This window comes from Schistocerca serialis, chromosome 5 (assembly GCF_023864345.2).
Source record: "Schistocerca serialis cubense isolate TAMUIC-IGC-003099 chromosome 5, iqSchSeri2.2, whole genome shotgun sequence".
NCBI classification, from domain to species: Eukaryota; Metazoa; Arthropoda; class Insecta; order Orthoptera; family Acrididae; genus Schistocerca; species Schistocerca serialis.
The window spans coordinates 494422145-494443345 of NC_064642.1; the positions used below are offsets into that span (position 1 = coordinate 494422145).

A 21201-nucleotide genomic window follows, 5' to 3' on the forward strand; every position below is an offset into this window, starting at 1 on the left:
AGTATTAATATAATCAATCAACCTTAAATAGAATAAGAAGTGAAATATTGCAGTCAGTTTTGACCTGGAAGATTGGTAAATAAAATACCCTTATTCTTATTAATTGAAGCCAAAAAGAGGCGTATTACTGTTAATAATATAATTAAACTATGAAGCTCCAATTAAGGAAATGTAAAGCTCGTCATTGAAGTCTACTTGTAAGTGGATAAAAGAGGTCAAAAGAGATGTACAAGAAATTGATATTATTCTAGAAATATCCAGAACAAAGAATAATTCAGGAACCGTTGACTTAAACAGCATAAAATCATTCCATGAGAAACCACTAATTGGGAAGTCTATACATTTCATTTCAGTGTTGGAGAGAAAGAAAAGAAGTGAAAGAATGAAGAGGTCCTTGGGAGAAGGAAAAGAAAGGCTATGAAGCCTTAAGTTCAATGCAGTCCATAGTTTGACCAAATCTGGAAGGGGGAAAATGTTAGAATATGGAGCCACATCCTAGCCATTTATAGAAATGGATCAAAGAAAATTTGAGAAGAAATACACACTTTTCTGTGGTTTGTCTCAATAAATCCAACATGTGTAAATGTGGGACTCATAAATAAGACTTACTGTTATGTGGCACAGATTCAGAGTGCCTACTTATGAATTAGTGATATGTAAAAGGTCAGCAAATGAAGAAGCAGAAATTGATCTCTTGTTTTCATATATTTTTCAAGCTGTTGATTCTGTCGAATAAGACAGGGAAAAAGTTATTATTGCAAGTAGTGTATGCTAGCTTGGTTGTACATAATGAAATAATAAGCAACCAGTTGCATAAAAGAAATTTAATTTCTTCGCCAGTTTCAGGCCTTTAGTGCCCTTCTTATTTGTAAGTGTTAATAATAAAGTGCATATAGCAAAATGCCATGGTCATGTAGTTCATAGTGTCTGCATAAAACCAATACAAAGAAGCGCAGACACTGTGATCTGCATGACCATGGCAATGACACTCGCAAATAATGTGATAGGCATATCGATCTAAAGAAGGGCACTAAGTGATCGAAACCAATAAAGAAATTGAATTTTTTTTATGCAACTGGTTGCTTATTATTTCATTATACAGGGTGAGTCACCTAATGTTACCACTGGATATATTTCGTAAACCACATCAAATACTGATGAACCAATTCCACAGACTGAACGTGAGGAGAGGGGCTAGTGTAATTGTTTAATACAAACCATACAAAAATGCACGGAAGTATGTTTTTTAACACAAACCTACGTTTTTTTTAATGGAACCCCATTAGTTTTGTTAGCACATCTGAACATATAAACAAATACGTAATCAGTGCCATTTGTTGCATTGTAAAATGTTAATTACATCCGGAGATATTGTAACCTAAAGTTGACGCTTGAAACCTCCGACGTTCAGTTGCGTGTTGTAACAAACACGGGCCACGGTCGGCGAGCAGCATCTGCAGGGACATGTTTACGATGACGACCGTGTTTACGAGTGTGGCTGTAGTGCACTGTTGTGGTTTGGTCTAGCTGTCTCATTGTCCGCATGTAGTGCTTGCTGCTATTGTTATTCTGCGTTCGTCTCCGCACGCAGACCAACTGCAGTACACCGTGTTACCAGACATCTGTGATAGTGTAGTGTTGTAGGAACTGTGACCATGGTGTATTCAAACTCTGAGAAGGCGGAGATGATACTCATCTATGGTGAGTGTCGACGAAATGCTGCTGAAGCCTGCAGGGTGTATGCAGAACGGTACCCGGACAGAGAGCATCCAACGTGCCGCACATTGCAAAACATCTACCGCCAACTGTATGCAACAAGTTTTTTGCCTTTATCTTTGAATTTTTTTATTTTCTTTGTTGGTTTAAAGATTTTATTTATTTGCTTTCACCCGTTCCATGTGTCGCTACATCAGCAATTACATGGTGATCACTTTAATCATCGAGTGCAATTCTGTCAATGGGCATTAACAGTTCTACCTGTTTACCGATGAAGCGGGTTTTACAAAGCATGGGGCAGTGAATCTACGGAACATGCATTACTGGTCCGTGGACATCCTCGCTGGCTCAGACAGGTAGAGCAACAGCGACCGTGGACTGTAAATGTATGGTGCGGAATCATTGGCGACCACCTCATTGGTCCTCACTTCATTGCAGGGGCCCAAACAGCTGCAACAGACATCGCATTTCTACAGAATGATCTGCCAATGTTGCTCGAAAATGTCCCACTGGAAACGCATCGACATATGTGGTATCAGCATGATGGTGCACCTGCACATTCCGCAATTAACACTAAGCTGACCCTTGACAGGATGTTCGACGGGCGTTTCATAGGACGTGGAGGACGCATAAATTGGCCAGCCCGTTCTCCTGATCTTACACCTCTGGACTTCTTTCTGTGGGGTACGTTAAAGGAGAATGTGTACCGTGATGTGCCTACAACCCCAGAGGATATGAAACAACGTATTGTGGCAGCCTGCGGCGACATTACACCAGATGTACTGTGGCGTGTATGACATTCATTACGCCAGAGATTGCAATTGCGTGCAGCAAATGATGGCCACCACATTGAACATCTATTGGCCTGACATGTCGGGACATGCTCTATTCCACTCCGTAATTGAAAACGGAAACCACGTGTGTACGTGTACCTCACCCCTCATGGTAATGCACATGTGCATCAGTGAAAAAGACCAATAAAAAGGTGTTAGCATGTGGACATAATGTGCTGTTCCAGTCTCTTCTGTACCTAAGGTCCATCACCGTTCCCTTTGGATCCATACGTAATTTGGTTCTCTCCGATACACACGATCGAACAGCGGAGGAGTGGTACTCAAGCGTCAACTTTAGGTTACAATATCTCTGGATGTAATTAACATTTTACAATGCAACAAACGGCACTGATTACGTATTTATTTATATGTTCAGATGTGCTAACAAAACTAACGGGGTTCCATTAAAAAAAACGTAGGTTTGTGTTAAAAAACATACTTCCGTGCATTTTTGTATGGTTTGTATTAACCAATTACACTAGCCCCTCTCCTCACGTTCGGTCTGTGGAATCGATTCGTCAGTATTTGATGAGGTTTACGAAATATATCTAGTGGTAATGTTAGGTGACTCACCCTGTATATGACTATAGGTGCTGAAGATGGACAAAATACTATCTTGGTTGCATCACGTGTGAGAGAAAGGAGACACTCGAACCAAGTACTGCTGTATAACCTGCTCCTCTCAAATAGCATCTAGGGTGCCACCAAACTCAGTATCATTAATTTACAAATGAATCACTAGAGTAGCCCATTTCTTAACATGATGAATAATTGTGGAGAGTTCAGCATTTTATTCAGGAAATTGGCATGCATCTTGTTGTTTTTGAAAATGCAAACCATGTCAGCCAGGTTCTGATGATGAAAATTTCTTCTGTGCTGGCACTGACCTCTGGATCAGGTACCATGACGCTAGAATCTGTTACCAGTGTTAGCTACGGAAGGAAGTTTTTAGCCTGTTTATCACATTGAATTTCTTATGTGGCATATAGTGAGTAATGAATGCCACATTTCCATATTTATGACCAGTGAAACTTGTTCATTCAAACTAGTTAATTCATTGTTTCGTTCTCACCTTATGTTCGGTAGACCACATCATGAAGAAAAGCTTTCATGGATGTGGAGTGAGTCAAGTTCAACAGGCAGAGGTAACCATTGCAGACAACTTCTTTAAAAGAGTATACTGCTGTGTTACATTGAATGAAAACAACATGCTTTACAAAAATGTAATCCTCAGACTGGTGTCTTCATATATAATATATAATCTCTTACATGTAATATATATATTGTATATAATATATAATCTCTTATTGCATTGAGGTTATACCTGAAAAAAGTGCACCATTTAAAATATGTCTTTGTGTTTTAACTAAAACTATAAATATGAAAAATCCAAATAGCATAAGGTTACAATGTTTGATTAGTGGAGAAGTTAGAGAGAATTTGCTCTTGTGTTTGTGCTGTAATCTGTGCCAAAAGGACTGCTAACTTATGAAAACATAAAAAAAGAAAGGCAGTATGCATTACCATGAAATTCAACTATTTATTTCGTTCAATACTTCCATATAGTTTGGATAGGATAAATAGATGACTTTACAATACATTGATTAAGTATTTGGTCTCAATTTTAATTTTAGCTTGATGGTGACATACAAGGAGATTCTGGATCAAGAACAGAGACCCAGCCAGTGAAAATGACAAGAATGATTCGTCTGAAGAGTGGGTCTGCAGGTTCTATATCCAGCAGTTTCTCTGGGCCTCGAACAAGCCGAAAAAATTCTGTGCTCAACATGCTTACAAAGCTGTTTCGTAGAAATGAAAGCAGCAGAGATATAGGTAATTGCATGCCTTATGTAATATATCTTTGTCATGGTGCATATTTCATAAACAATATAAATTGTGACCTAGTTAATATAAACAGATTTTGCTACATTGAAATATCATAATCTAGTTTCTGCATAAAACTAGATATCTAGTCAATTTGTAATATTTTTCATAAGCTACAAGATATAATGGGACAGACTTGTAAATCTGTGAGGTAACTGAAACATATTTTCCTAAGCACATCATGGCTTTCTTAAGGTATCCTCTGTAGAATTCATGGTCACCTACACTTTTTTCTAATATAATTAATGTAATTTAGAGATGTGCTACATTGTTTCTGATTTGTGCATAGTAACGATTATGCTACATATTCCTTATAGGCTCCATCTTCTTGCAAATCCTTATCTTCACTTACAGTTTGCAGTTCTGTTTTGTTGATTGCAACTGCATTATAAAAATTATAGTCACTGTAGAAATCTGAGATGGCCATTGTTTCTCAGAATTGTCACCTCATATATACCCAAAAACCACATGGTTACCCATATATTGTGATTATATTGTACACTGTCAGCGGTGGTTACTACTAAAGTTTTGGCATGTGAGATGAATTTTTTGTGTGCTCCATGAGTCATGCAGAAAATATTGTCATAACAAATTAATCCCTGACACTGTGTAACAAGTCCACACTAATGGCATGTACAGCATGTAGTATCTGATCATAAAATTGCTGTCCCATTGTCGTAAATGGTAGTAAAACAGTCTTTGAAAAGTCCTCAGAGAAAGAAATTGTTTTGTATGAGAACTAGCAACTGGGTGACCTACAGCAGGTTTGACACAATGCTAAAGAGTGACATGCCTTAGAGAAACTCAGTAATTGTGTTAAAATTGGGGTTCTCCATCAAGTTCTAGGACATAATTAATTTAGATGCTATTTAGTTCAGGTAACATGCAACTTTACTATATGTTCGGAAATAAGTTTTCCTTTCTGTTTGCATCATTGAGGAAAGTTGTCCTTTTTGTTGGATATAAAGCAAAAAGCATTGGCATTTTAAAGATTGTGATGTTATCATTACATACATTTACTTGAGTTTCCAGAAGCAGATATTAAATCTGTCTGTCTTGCCACTGATATCAGATTTTTCCATGACTCCACTAAGATGGCTGTCTCTGACAGAAAGAGCCAATTGTCCTATGCGCAACTAGAACATTGTATGTATGTATAAGTAGGTGTATACACATGATTGGTATTTGATTCCAGATTGTACATTACATAGTGTGGTGAAAGTGTCAGGGAACTTGGATATTGACATTACCATGGCTTTAATAAGGCTGTGCAAAAGACATGTGCTTCACAGGCACCTACCAGAGCACAAGTAGTACAGTCTTCCTATGCACCAAACCATAAAGGTATCAATTAATACAAAAGTGTCAGTGAGTCAGATGCACATAAGGCACCTAGAAGTGTTTTCAAAAGCAGTAAGTCAGGGTTTGATGAGAGGTCTAAAGGGAATCAACCGTGTCTCTAAATATGACAGCTGAGATGACACAGTGTTCCTAACCAATGTCTACTTCTACTTGGATGGCACAGTTGTGCATTGGTTCAAAAACAGTGAGGAAATGCAGAAGAGCTGGGACAACTTTCAGGCAGGAATTAAGAAAACGTGACGACAACCAGTACAGGTTTGCTTAGCTGAATAACTGAAGAACAGAACCCTATGCCAGGGGGAAACAGTACAATTATATATGCAGAGTGTTTTGGCACTCTGCCGCATTATGTACTCCAGTATTACAGAAGCCAACAAACTATCACACCTACTGAATTGAAGTGTGTGACAGAGGCCATTTATCAAGTGCATTTTTTAAAAGATGTCACTACAACAGAGGACTTCATCAAGTGGTTCAATCACATCAAGGTAATGCACCACAAGAGTATTCCAAACGATGATAAACAGACTTCTGAATGTTATACCCAAGGCAGTCATAGAAGACCATCAGGACGTCACTTCACTGCCTAAATAGATAGTTATTTTTTGGATGTGTCACATTTATCAAATTTTGTTTTGGATTACAAAATCCATTCATGTAACAGGCTAGAAATTAGGAATAATTTCAAAGAGAAAACATTTTATTTGTAAATTTTCTGTCACATTCCAAATCGTTGTGAGTTGTCATGAACACGATCCATAGAACAGGCAAAAAGTCATACTAAACTACATGAAAAATAGTAAGAGAAGAGTTACAAGTATTTATGACATCTTTTAATATCCAACCCAGATGGCTAGATGAGTGTTGACTGTCGAACCCAGCCACAACAAGATGATGATCAGCATTATGTGCCACTGATTTCTACAAGATAAGCCAACACTGAGCAATGGAAATGGAGACCCTGAACATGTGCTGCAACTGTCAGGAAACATCCAAAGTTCTCGATGATGCAGATAAAACTGATTCCCCATCAATTTGATCACTATGTAGAAAAAAGGACGTTTTCAGGAAAGAGGACAACATATTAGTAAGTTTCCATTGGAGACACAAAGTTCATGTCATATGCTTCTGTAAAGAAAGAAGAAAGGTGTTTGATGACTAATACACTGCACATCATCAAACAACAGAGTAATTCCACACACGAGTCAACTGCTGATAACTACAGCCAGCCTGCGAGGTGAAGCCCATTGCCATACCCCCTGGTAGAGATTACTCTCCAACGTCATGCCATTGTTCACCACCACCACCATACAGAGATTCCACCCACTGATCTAGTTGCCAAAATCAGGAAAACCACTTTCATGGGCTGCCACAAGGACCGACCAATCCACCAATTTCTTTATTGATAAACATATGTGTGTTCATACTAGACGCATGTGTAAAATGTCAAAAGATGACTCTTCATCAGTATTTATACGTGGTCTGGGTATTGCAATGAAACTGATATTTATTGGTGATGGTACTGTGTATAATAGTATATAGAATGCTGGTGTCAGCCGAGTCCCCTGACTGTATACTGAGAACCACTGGGCTCAAGAATGCAACAGTTTTATCAATAAATAACACTGATCTGTCAGAAAACATTTTTTATTATCTTATGAAGGTGAGGCAGCTACAGATGAAAATCCTCCTTGGATAACATTTGTCAAGATGACAGGAAATCGCATTTCTCATCAAGAACTGATCTATTTAGGCACTAGTGGATGGTAGGGAATCATTTTCTGTGTAATAGATGTTTATTGATGCCAGGTGAAAAAGACAGTGTTCTGAGATTTGAAGACCATTGTACTGATGATTGTAAATGGAAAATTCATCCAACCAATGGGAAGCTGTGGTTTTAGAGCAACTATAAAGTATAGAACACAGCCCTTCAAATTTGTCATTTTACCAGAATTTGGCCTTAGTGTTATCCTCCGATGGAACTTTCTGTTAGACCTTGATCCTCCCTTGTGATCCTTGTGAAGAAGAAATATGGCACATGGCTCTTCTGTATCAATTATCATTGACCTAATAAAATCACCAAAAAGGCTGTAGACCCATTTTCACAATTTAATGGCGCATCAGGCTGCCTGATGGGAGTGAAGTATTTCTGTAATGTGGTTATACAGTATGGCTACAGACAGATGCAAGCTGATGAAGTTTCATAACACTTGACAGCCTCTCTGAGTTCCGAGTTATGCCATTTAGTCTATGCAGAGTGTGATAGACCACCTGATTCAACACCTTAAATTGACAATGTGTCATCTTGAGGCAGGCATTTCAGTTTCATCTCTACTTTCATGAGATTGTTGATAGACCATTTTGGGAAATCATCTTTTTCTTGTGCCTTTGTCCTGCATTGGCATAGGGCCAGCATATTTATTAACAGATTTGTCATGGTTAATTTAAAGGGTGGGCAGTTACCCTTCTGTCGCCACTCCATTACTCCCCAGGCCAGACAATGTGAACCCAGATTGTCTGCATATGGTGTCATTCATTTGAAAGTGAGCAAAATGTTTGCAAATCATGTAACTGAGGTGGGTCTTCAGTATCAGCCTGATATTCACCTAGTGGGATATGGGAAACCACCTAGAAACTGCATCCAAGCTGGCCGGCCATCGACCCTAGTTGTTAATCCAGTGGACACATTCAATCTGGCACCAGCACACCTCCTTGTCGCAGAAGCAGTGCTTCAGCATGCACAGCTGTTTGGGGAGGTATATCTGTACTTTTGTGTGTGCTTAAGAAATATTCTTTCATTTGAAATGTTCTTGCTCATAATCCTGCTATCATAAATGGTATTTTGGGTCCATGTTTCACATAACAATACTTCTGTTTAGAAAATGTCACCAGAAACAGATTGCAGGCTGTCTGAACAATCAACATTTTTCATACTTGAATTGTGAAATGTGGAATATCAACTGATTAAAGTCAAGAGAATCTATCCCTCTCCAACCACCCTAGGCAACCATTTTTTCCATGCTTCCCAAGAGCCATAAGCTCAACCATCCATGATATCTCATTACGACTGGTTACTGCACTCTCACTGAAAGATTCTACTCTCATGTAGTTAAAGCCTTCAACCTATTGCCTGTAGCCTATCCTCCTTCATCGAAGACACTAACTGCAGGTGCCCCTTCTCTCCAAATGAAACTCTCCAATACATGTGGTCCCACTACTGTTGAAAATGGCTTCTCCCAGTCCCAAGCTGAGTCCAAACGTGACCACCTATCAACAAATTCCTCAGATTGAAATCAGGGAACACTTGAATGGATCTATGCTATGACAACTTGTTGATAGACCATCTTGGGAAATCTTTTTTAGCGACGAAAAACCATAGATGCGTCATCTGGTTCATGTTCATTGAAGACATATTTGATTTATGCATGGTGAGGATGCTTGAGAGGTCTTGTCAAGGCTATAACAGACTGGACGTAACCTCTTAATACTGACCAAAACAACCCTTCCATGACATGTCTCTGAACACATCTAATAATACATCATGTCGATCAGTCACAGAGGAGCAACCTGTTTGTCAATCACTAGTCCCAGGACTAGAACAACTAAATCATATTCTACACCAGGGCTTTGAATATCTCTTATTGTACTCTCCCACTTCTAACCCCCTGTTCCATGTATAATGTTCCCATGGAAGAACCAGGTGCAAGACCTGTTGGTTAGTTGGTTGGTTGGTTGGTTGGTTGATTTGATGGAGGGGACCAAACAGTGAGGTCTTTTCTCCAATCAGATGAGGGAAGGAGGAGGAAGGAATTCGTCTGTGCCCTTTCAAAGGAACCATCCTGGCATTTGCCTGAAGTGATTTGGGGAAATCACGGAAAACCTAAATCTGGATGGCCAGACGTGGGTTTGAACCATTGTCCTCCCGAATGTGAGTCCAGTGTGCTAATCACTGTGGTGCTGCACTCGGTGCAAGACCTGTTCCCAGTGGCTGCTCATGATTATACATCCTGGGTGTTCACAAATTTTTAGATGCACATAAATTTGAGAGTGTGGAGTTACTAGCATCTTCTGTATAGCAGTTTGCTTATTAACAAGTTGATAAACCTACAGCCGCTGCCAATAATAATAATAATAATAATAATAATAATAACAATATGCATAACTTGTTTGAAAAGAAAGAATTCTTATGTGGAATTTTGCTGTTTGGTATGTAAGTAAGAACAGTTTAAGGCAATAACGAAATAATGTTTAAGCTTTCGCTACTCCCCATTTTGCATTTTTGTGTAATGGCAGGTTTCATGTTTTTTTTATTTTATTTTATTTTATTTTATTTTATTTTTTTTGTACAAATGTGTAAGATCCTTAACATATGTATTAGTCCACGAATTAACTTCCACGACAATCTTATGTTGCACCTACACAACTACTTATGCTTATTATACACTTCTACATTAAATGTTCATTTGTAGGCACAATTATCAGATATCGTGACTTTCTGAGTCAACGGACTGGTCAGAGAGACCTTAGTTCCTTTGCAATTAACTTATCCTGATAATTTTCTTTTGTGTTAGCATAAACAGATTCAACAGAGTTCACGTTGACACTGCACATGAAAGCCGGTTCCAGCACAGTAAAGAACCAACTCCAAACTGCCATTTGTTGAAGTGATTAAATTCAGGTAGTAATGTCTACCAGTATGGTCACCTGATTAGAATACAAATGAGGCGCTGAAAATCATAAGGATCAAAAGCACACTGCCATCGATCCCACATTTAAGTGAATATCAGACAAACCAGAGAAACAGCTTTTTGTGATTGTTTATATATATAGTGTGGGCCTACATCACAGATAAACCTGACTCGCTGTAAGATCGACAGATTTCAGAAGCATGAATAAATGCTAAAATCTCAGAATTGATGACATTGTTCTTTATCGTTCTCAGTGCCTCAAATGGATTACTGTGTGATAAAAGTCAAAACTTAATATATTATAACTCATTCAGAAATCCACAAAATTGGTTTTTCTGTCAGTATAACTATAACATATACAGACATTTGATCTAATTTTACTATACAGAGAGTGAACTGGCGTATCTGAGGAATCTCCACCTGGTGGCATTGGTGTAAACTTCTAGTTGAGTGGTGAGGATACTGTGAACTTTGCCTACTGTGAACCGTGCACGTTGTTTATTAAATCTCTATGCATGTAGCCTGTAAGGCAATTATGTCACGTCAGTTGCATATGCTCAAAAGGTGCTTAAAATGTGCACAACTGAAGGTGTGCTCAAGACCCTGATGCCAAGTTTCACATAGTCTTGAGGAGTATCAAAGCAGCATAGCACAGTAGATTTAGTGCCATGTACTTCTGATTACAGCATCTATGTTACATTGAACAGCATTCAAAGAAAAATAACCAAAAACTCTGCTAAGTGTCAAAAGTTAGGTTGTTCACATGCTCTTGTGCTCTTACGCAGCAGCCGACACTGTCTGTTCTACAAACTTGTGTGCCACCTTCTGTTTCATACCCCATCACAGGCAGACTCGCATGTATAAGCAGCCACACCTTGTATCAACTTTACTGCAACTACTGCTCAGGAATGTACATGTGTTTGACCACAAACTAACTACCCACTTGGAAAAATGACAACTTCCAAATTGTAATGAAAGGCTAAAAAGGTCATCCACATTATGTGGAATTTGTCACTTACCGCCACCATTAGCGATGACAACACACAACAAATGGAATAAAAATTCACGATAAAACTTTCTTCAATAATTGTGTGTGTGTGTGTGTGTGTGTGTGTGTGTGTGTGTGTGTGTGTGTGTTTGTTTTTCAACAAAGGCCTTGTTGGCTGAAAGCCTATTTGTGACAGTCTTTTTGTTGTGCCGATCTGTGACTCGGCATCTCTGCTACACCGTGAGTAGCAACTTTCCTTTTCATGATATTGTTACACCCTGTATTATGTTCGTTTTAAATTGTTTTGTGCACTAATAGTATGTTATTCATTAAATAAATTAGCAATTTGCATGGGACTTTCAACAGTTCTTCTTTTTTTATGATAAAATCATTGTGTCCATTAAACAGGTTAACATCGCCTGACTTTTTTCTGGGATTTGCATGAAAATATGAATTTCTGACTAAATTGATTGCACTTATGACTGTGAAGCTTGTTTTTATACAGCACTTCTGGGTTTTGCACCACTACCATCATCATAACTGAAATCTCTATGTAGTGAAATTAAGCAGTTTCAGGAAGGTGGAGGTGAAATGGAACAATAAAATGGCAAAAAAGTAATGTGGGAGACATGTGAATTAGAAGAAGCAAATACCTCTGATGTGTCAGCCAAGTTGTCCTGGAAATTGTCTAGGTGTGACATTAGAAAATGTAGTTTTAGGGAACCTTCATCCTAATTGTTTGAATGACTGTAGCATATCTTACATTATTTCCTTGTAATCAGGCTGCTTATTCTAGCCAAGAAAATGATGCACAACAGTTTTTAAACTTCTCTAAGCTTGCTGTTCTATTTCTACATCTATATCAATACTCCACAAACCACTGTGGTGTGCATGGCAGAGGGTACATCCCATTGTACCAGTTATTAAGGTTTCTGCCTGTTCCATTCATGTGTGGAATGTGGGAAGAATGACTGTTTGAATGCCTCTGTGTGTGTGTGTGTGTGGGGGGGGGGGGGGGGGGGGGGGGCGTGCGTGCATGCGTGTGTGTACAGTAATTATTCTAATTTTATTCTCACAATCTCTATGTGAGCAATACATAGGGAATAATTAGGGTATTCCGAGGATCACCATTTAAAGCCGATTCTTGAAACTTATTAATAGACTTTCTCAGGGTAGTTTACATCCATCTTCAAGATTCTTCCAGTGCAATACCTTCAGCATCCACAAAAACATGTGGCCATTTATGCTGCCCTTCACGGTATATGTTCAATATCACCTGTTAGTCCAGTTTGGTACCGGTCCCACACACCTGAGTAATATTCTAGGATGGGTTGCACGAGTGATTTGTAAGCAGTTTCCTGTGTAGACTGATTGCACTTCTCCAGTATTCTACCAATAAACTGAAGTCTACCACCTGCTTTACCCACGACTGAGTCTCTGTAATCATTCCATTTCGTATTCCTACAGTGTGTTACTCCCAGGTATTTGTATTTTTTGTGAAGACACAATTTTACATTTGTGAATATTTAAAGCAAGTTGCCAGTCTTGGCACCACTTTGTTTCTTTTTTTGTTTCCCATGACTTTCATCATACAGAAGTAACAGTCATTGGTGTAATTCTTCTTTTCTTGCCATACGATGGAAGTAGCAAAGTTCAGATATTTCATTCTACCTTCACTCCGCTTGCTTAATCATGGCACACTTGTATGACATACAGTATGTGGAGCATACAACTTGTTCTGATCTTTGAGCTTCATGCCGAAACAAGTAAAACATGACTTCTGCACAAATTCTGTTATTTATAGACTTTTTATACTTATCACATAAGTTCCACATGCGTAACAAAATGTAACTAGTGTATTCACACATTGCCTCCCTGACACTTTGTACACAGCTTCAGTGAAATAACACAACTAGGAAACAGTTCACATAAGCACCTCCTTCTAGCCCTTGCACTCAATCGACTGTTGATTTCTGTGGTAATAACAGACATAATCTTTGGGTTTATTCTCCCCCTCTACTTCACCATCCTATTGCCATATTTAGATAAATTACACAACATAACATGGGTTTTGCAGCCAGTGGTAATAGTCAATATTCTGCAGGAGGTTGTGAGGAGGGGTACCTGTGCATAGAAAACTAGTGGTGGAAAAAAACGAATATCATTTTCATGTTCAGGGATGCCAAAATAGTAAAGAGCACCATTTACTTTCCAAACACCAGAACCCATGTCGATCTGCATTATTATTTGTACTCCAGATTGGTTTCTTTTTGAGTTTTGGCAGTTGAGTAATTTGCTAACTTTTTTGCTGTTACTATAACTTTCCTGTATACCTTCTTGTACCTTCTTACACATGCTTCAAAGTTGTGTTTGTCTGCTGCAGTATCAAGCTTTGTAAGAGTTTCTGATGATTTTCTTGTGCACTGTTTTATTGTTGACTTTACCTTTACTTTTATTTGCTGTCATGGCAATGCAACCCAAACAATGCTTCTGATTGCTGAAAATGAGTCAAACACTTTGTTGATGCTACCTTGGGATACCTTTTCCCAAGTTATTTTCTGTAACATGCAGCTGAAAAGCCTGTTGTTGTTTCCATTAATTTCTGTTCTTGTAATGCAGTTGTTATTTATTTTCTAGTTATTACTAATCACACTGTGAAGCACAAATTGAACTGTCTTGCAAGCTGAAAACCAAGTATCTGTCACCTGATTGTCGTGTTCATATGTGTATTTGTGATTAAATATTTTGTCAGTTTTGTCCCACTGGCCTCACCATATATTGTGGTTTCTTATACTGTTACTGGGAGGTTGGTTGTACTTAATAAGTTCACAATTGAATCCTTTTAGCACACACTTATTAAGTTGTATTGAAGTCACACAGCACAGTTGTACATTTGATTGAATTTGAAGTTCATTTAATACAACGAAAAATTACTTGTTACTGTTCTGCATATATACACCCACAGGCTTGCTTATAGAAGCAGCTTGTTTCAAAAATCTGTCACAGCAGTGCTGTATATTTTTGTTTTCCTCAGTCAGTGCTCACTGATGCAAAACATTCACACTTCTTTAAGATGATCCTTTAGGAGCACTTCTAATTCACCTTTTTTGCTGTTCAAACCTTCAACATTTTGGTACAGCAATGTTAGAGAATCTAAGCAGTCTATCTTTTTGTGACTGTTTACCTTAGTGGTTTCTTTGATACTATCTTACGCTACATCCTTCTCCAGAATGACAATAGTATTGCTCTTCTCTCATATGCTATTTGCTATTACTTCTGCTGATGATTATCATCAGGCTGGCTGTTTTGTTGTTGATTGTGTTTGCTATGGAGTGCACAAGGGCCCCACATTAGTTTCTGACATATACAGTGTATTTGTTTTGACATGAGACAACTAAATATCTTGAAAATGACAGACTGTACGAAAACGATGTTCTAGGTGGAAAGTTAATATTAGTAAAGGGGACATCTGGTCACCTTGTAACCACCCCTCCTGTGTGGGTGGGGTCATCTTTGTATTTTCAAATGGGAACCCCCTTTTTATTGCTTATTTGGATTCTACACCAAAAATTATATGTGGCTTACTCAGACCATGGTAGACGGTGCTGCAGTCGGCAAATATCAAGTGTGCCTGTTTCTGTAATTAAGAACCAATAAATTTCATTTTACATTTCATTTGTGATGTAAATGTAAACTTTTGTGTTCTTATGGTTGATATTGATCTTCAGACATTACTTCAGTGTTGCAAATGTGATTATACGATACAAATAATATGGCTAGACATTGGCACTTCTATCAAATAAGCTGCTTGCTTGGTAACATAGTTTTCTGTTCCCTACGAGGTTGATTGTATCGAGTCCCCAAACCACCAGAACGCTTGATTTCACTGGCTGTCATCAGGGTAATTGATTTCAACAAGTGTTTCCATCCATCAACTGTAACTCTTGCACTGGCCACTACGTGGGTACTAGTGGAAGACTTACCACATTTGTGTGTAAATGAAATGTAGAACCTCATGCATCAGTTCTTAATTGCAAAAACAGACGCACCTGTTATTTGTCAATTACAGTGTCATTTAACACAATTGGGAAATAATAGTTTGAGTAAAAAATATGTATTTTTTGACGTAGAATCCGAATACACAGTAAAAAAAGGGGGGGGGGGAGGTGGGTTCCCATTTAAAATTGTGAAGTTGACCCCTTCCATGCAAGGGGCTGGTTGGAAGATGGCCATTTGTAGCACAGACAGATGTTTCCTTTATTAATATTAACTTTTCACCTAGAACAGCTTTGTGGTATGATGCCTCATTTTAGAGATATTTAGTTGTCTCAAGTTAAAACAAACATCCTACATTAATGATTTGCCAAACCATTTGATGGCAGCAGATACAGTGATTTTTCCGATGAGATGAACGTTTTTATAATTGGATGCACTGAGAATGGTCTACAGCAGGAAGTTTCTAAGATGATAAAATAGTCAGGAAAATGTTTTATGGGCAACACTTTGGTCATAGACAAGGAAAAAATGGCATGAATGAATTTCAGTAACATCGGTCATAAAGTTAGCAGCAGCATAAGAGCTGAGTCGGGGAACTGAGCTATTGTACACGCTCCATACACAAAATTTCTGAGCGTATGGATGATGTGCATTTGAGATGGGAAAAGCATCTAGAAGTTTTAAATACAAAACTAAGTAAATGTTGTTATATGCTAAGTATACTTCATGAGTATTGCAGCACTGATTCATTGTCGTATGCCTATTATGCTTATATGACCAGCTAGAGAGCCGTGCAGGGTAATATTTAAAGAATGTAAAATAATAACATTTCCTAGCTTATGCACTTATGAATGTGTGTGCTTTCTGGAAACCTGGCAGGAAATATCAATTTAAACAACTGGGTTCATAACAGGAAACAAGAAAGAGAGATTATTTTCATAGAGCAACACACAAAAAAGCCCTTTACCAAAAAAGAGTTCATTATTAACTGAAAAACTTTGTAGCTTTTATAACATTGAAGAATATCTGTATCTGAAAAGTAAAATTATTTACATATAATGAACTAAGATTGTAATTGAAATGTAAGAAGTTTTATTTAACTAGCTTTGGATATGAATTGGATACATCCATACAACATATATTGTTAATGGGTGAATAAAAAGATTGGTTGATTTATACTGCTGCTATTCTGTTTTTAACTGAAAAAAGCTCATCACCTCATGTTCAATAGTCTATCAAAGGCAGACCCATGTATGCAAACATCAAGACTACATATAAACTCCACCAAAATTTAGACTCCCTTGACCACAAATGAGCTGTACTTTTTCATCAGTGAGAAATACCATACTGTGACCAGAGACCGAACTGCATATGTGGAAACACTATCTGTAACATATCGTTCGTTCCAATACCAGGGCTAATCTCAATTTACACTATTCTTTTTATCCCATTTGCCTTCCACAACTCCCACCCTTTCTTCTTTCCCCCCTCTGTTCCTTCCTGCACACAGTCTGTTCTAATTCTCCCGTTACTTCTTCTCTGCATTGCACACAACTTTCATTTGACCATCAGCCATCCAGTCTGTGATGATTACTTGTCCAATCAGTTCTTGTCATTTGGATTGAGGAACGTGACAAATTATTCTTGCGAATGTGATTTTGTGGATTTTCCTTCTCTCTTACTTATTTACTTTCTTAGACACTTAGTTTTTACCATATTACTTTGTAATGATTTATTTTGGATTGATATATTTCTTGAATAAGAAAATTCATTGAGAAAAATATGTTTTTGTTGTGATCTTCAGTCAGAAAGTGGGTCTGAGGCAATTGTGCCCACTAATGTATCACTTGGAAGCATCATCATTTCTGTATAATTATTGCAGCCTAGATCCACTTGAACCTCCTTAGTATATCTAGTCCTTGGTATCCCTCTACAATTTTTATCCCCACATACTTCCCTGGATTACTAAGTTGACTTTTCCTTGATGCCTCAGGATGTATCCTTTTAGTAAAGATGCACCATAAATTTCTTCTTTCCCTTATTCAGCTCTGAGCCACCTCATTAGTTACTTGATCTACCAATCTGATCTTCATTCTTCTGTAGCACTATATTTCAAAAACTTTTTCTCTTTGCTTGTCTGAACCATTTATTGTTCGCATTTCACTTCTGTATAAGGCTACACTTTAGACAAATATCTTAAGAAAAGACTTTCTAACATTTAAATTTATACTAGATACATACTGTTACCCACTGCTTTGCTAGCATATTAGTAGTTTTGTTACAATGAGCGATGATGAGTAAGCAAGCTAATGACGTCTGTGTGTATATAGTGGTATAGAGACGTAAGTATAAAAAAAAAAGTGTGCAGTACCGTTACATAGGTACTAACGAATGTGTTTCTGTTACTTTGTTGTATGCTGCATCTGAAAGCATGCATTATATTTTATAACTATATTTTAAAAATGCTTCAGTTCGTTACAGTCATGCAGAAGTCTAGCTTTTGGGGGTTCCTGTTGGTCACTTAGTACTGGATGTGGAATCTTGCCACCAGAGCAATAAATACTATCTGTTTCTCCCTTCCATTTCCATGCATTATGGTGCCTACATTTTTGATCCATTCCTCTATGATGACTAATTTATGATTAACATAGTAAGTTAATAGATCATAGCCAAATGCAGCTTCAACTAAAGCTTCTCACCTTCCACAAGTAAAGGTATGACTGTCTGTTTGCCATACAGTCTTTAAATGATGCCATTGTTCCCAAGTCTTCAAGCATCTTGGAAGCTGTAAGAGGTGCATGATGCTCAACATATAAAATGCAATGGGCTTGTGACTGTGCTAATATCTCTGTAGCTGTTAAGGCTGCCTGTTGTCCTACATCCAAGTTCCGGCAGACATGAGATTGCTCTGAAGTTTGCTGTATTTGAGGAACTTTCGCAACTTGAGCTGTCTTGGAATTACACATTTGTAGGCCTAATAGTAAGAGTTTTAAGTATGGTTCTCAGGCTTAATGGACAATTTTATTATTGTATTCCCACCAAAATTCATCAGCAATGCCTGGTAGTATAGTAGCTCAATGGCATAAACCACTTGCACAGTAACATCGGATTTGCACTGTCATGGAATAATCTACAGACACTAAGAGTCACAAAACATGGCAGCAGCGTCATCTGTATGCCACTCACATGTGCCAGATTTAAAAATGTTAATGATACTCAGAAAGATACAACTTCCTGAAGTAGCCTATTGTCTTCCTTGGGGCTCATGCTGTCTCTATACCAAATACCATCGGAATCGTTTCATCAGTAGAGATGTGAAAATGTAACAGATTGAATTTCTTTATAATCAATAATACTCATAGTAGTATGGCAGTATGGATTAAATTTGTTGAGAATTGAATAAGCATTGTATTGATTACTTTGAATCATATAGTGTAGAACATGTTGTTGTTGGTGGTGGTGGTGTCGTCGTGGTCTTCCATCCAGAACCTGGTTTGATGCAGCTCTCCTTGCCACTCTGTCCTGTGCAAGCTTCTTCATCTCCCAGTACCTACTGCAACCCACATCCTTCTGAATCTGTTTAGTGTATTCATCTCTTGGTCTCCCTCTACGATTTTTACCCTCCAATGTTGCCCTCCAGGACTAAATTGGTGATCCCTTGATGCCTCAGAACATGTCCTACCAACCGATCCCTTCTAGTCAAGTTGTGCTACAAACTTCTCCCCAATCTTATTCAATACCTCCTCATTAGTTATATGATCTACCCATCTAATCTTCAGCATTCTTCTGTAGCAGCACATTTCGAAAGCTTCTTTTCTCTTCTTGTCTAAACTATTTATCATCCATGCTTCACTTACATACATGGCTACATTCCGTACAAATACTTTCAGAAAAGATTTCCTGACACTTAAATCTACACTTGATGTTAACAAATTTCTCTTTTTCAGAAACGCTTTCCTTGCCATTGCCAGTCTACATTCTACATCCTCTCTACTTTGACCATCATCAGTTATTTTGCTTCCCAAATAGCAAAACTCATCTACTTCTTAAGGTGTCTCATTTCCTAATCTAATCCGCTCAGCATCACCCGATTTAATTTAACTACATTCCATTATCCTCGTTTTGCTTTTGTTGATGTTCATCTTATATCCTCCTTTCAAGACACTGACCATTCTGTTCAACTGCTCTTCCAGGTCCTTTGCTGTCTCTGACAGAATTACAATGTCATCGGCAAACCTCAAAGTTTTTATTTCTTCTCCATTTATTTTAATTCATACTCCAAATTTTTCTTTTGTTTCCTTTACTGCTTGCTCAATATACAGATATGACATAGGTCTTTCAATTCTCTGTCAAATTCTTCACACAGTATCACATCTCTCATTTCATCTTCTTCCTCTTCCGTTTCCATTATATTGCCCTCAAGTACATCACCCTTGTATAGACCCTCTATATACTCCTTCCACCTTTCTACTACTTTTCCTTCTTTGCATAGAACTGGTTTTCCACCTGAGCTCTTAATATTCATGCAAGTAGTTCTCTTTTCTCCTAAGGTCTCGTTAATTTTCCTTTAGGTGGTAACTATCTTACCCTTAGTGATATATGCCTCTACATCCTTACATTTGTCTTGTAGCTATCCCTGCTTAGCCAATTTGCACTTCCTGCTGATCTCATTTTTGAGATGTTTGTATTCATTTTTGCCTGCTTCATTTACTGCATTTTTATATTTTCTTGATCCTCTGCTGCCTTCACTATTTTGTCTCTCAAAGCTACCCATTCTTCTTCTACTGTATCTCTTTCTCCTGTTCTTGTCAGTTGTTCCCTAATTCTCTCTCTGAAACTCCCTACAGCCTCTGGTTCTTTAAGTTTATCCATGTCCCATCTCCTTAAATTCCCACCTTCTTGCAGTTTCTTCAGTTGTAATCTACAGTTCATAACCAATAAATTGCGATAAGAGTCCACATCTGCCCCTGGAAATGTCTTACAATTGAAAACCTGGTTCCTAAATGAAATGAAACAACAAGTTCACTGTTACCAGTCACCGTTTTATTTATTTCCACAACGTGTTTCGAAGGTTTAAAGCTCTATCATCGGGTGGATTTACAGTAGTAAGTATTACATTTGTGTGTGTGTTGTGTTACGACTTTTTGAGGAACTCGTGACACTGCCTAGTGGAGAAACAAGACACTATTTCAGAATATGGTTTAGGATTACTTTGACAAAAAATTAAACTGATATCTAATGGTAAACATTAAATAAGTAAACTAGAGTACCTTCAGTGGTCACAGGTTCCTTTTGCTGTCGTAACACATCACATGTATACTGCCACATTTGTAAACAAATATGGCGTCTGGAATCAGCTGGGTGCAGGGTTTGTATAGCAGAAGAGAAGACATAATCGCAAAGTGCAAAGAATATACATCGTAACAACATTATTACAGAATAATTGTTTTAAGCATTTGGCGGTGTTTGTTTTGAGGTGTCAAATATATGTGTGTGTACTTCAGGTGGTATATAAATCCAATTCTGACAAGTTAAAACAGCTAAACATTCGTACTCGTTTATAAAATCAGGTGAAATGTTAAAATGGCTTAAACTTCATACTTGTTGATAACAATTAGGTGAAATGTTACAGACTTTAATTACAATGATCATATTGGCTACAACAGTAAAATCATACATACATTACACTCTTTGATTGGGATTAATAAACAGATGTGAGGTGAGAGGCTGGAGG

The 21201-nt window shown here is 37.8% G+C and overlaps 1 protein-coding gene across 2 annotated transcripts in view; it reads left to right on the forward strand.

The window, feature by feature from the left end:
• The window catches only part of LOC126481042 (uncharacterized), a 544233-nt gene that overhangs the window by 490394 nt on the left and 32638 nt on the right, over positions 1-21201 (forward strand). For both annotated transcript variants that reach the window (XM_050104523.1, XM_050104524.1), the window contains exon 11: positions 4184-4382. In XM_050104523.1, coding sequence (XP_049960480.1) covers positions 4184-4382 — 199 coding nt within the window. The remainder of the gene's footprint in view (positions 1-4183; positions 4383-21201) is intronic.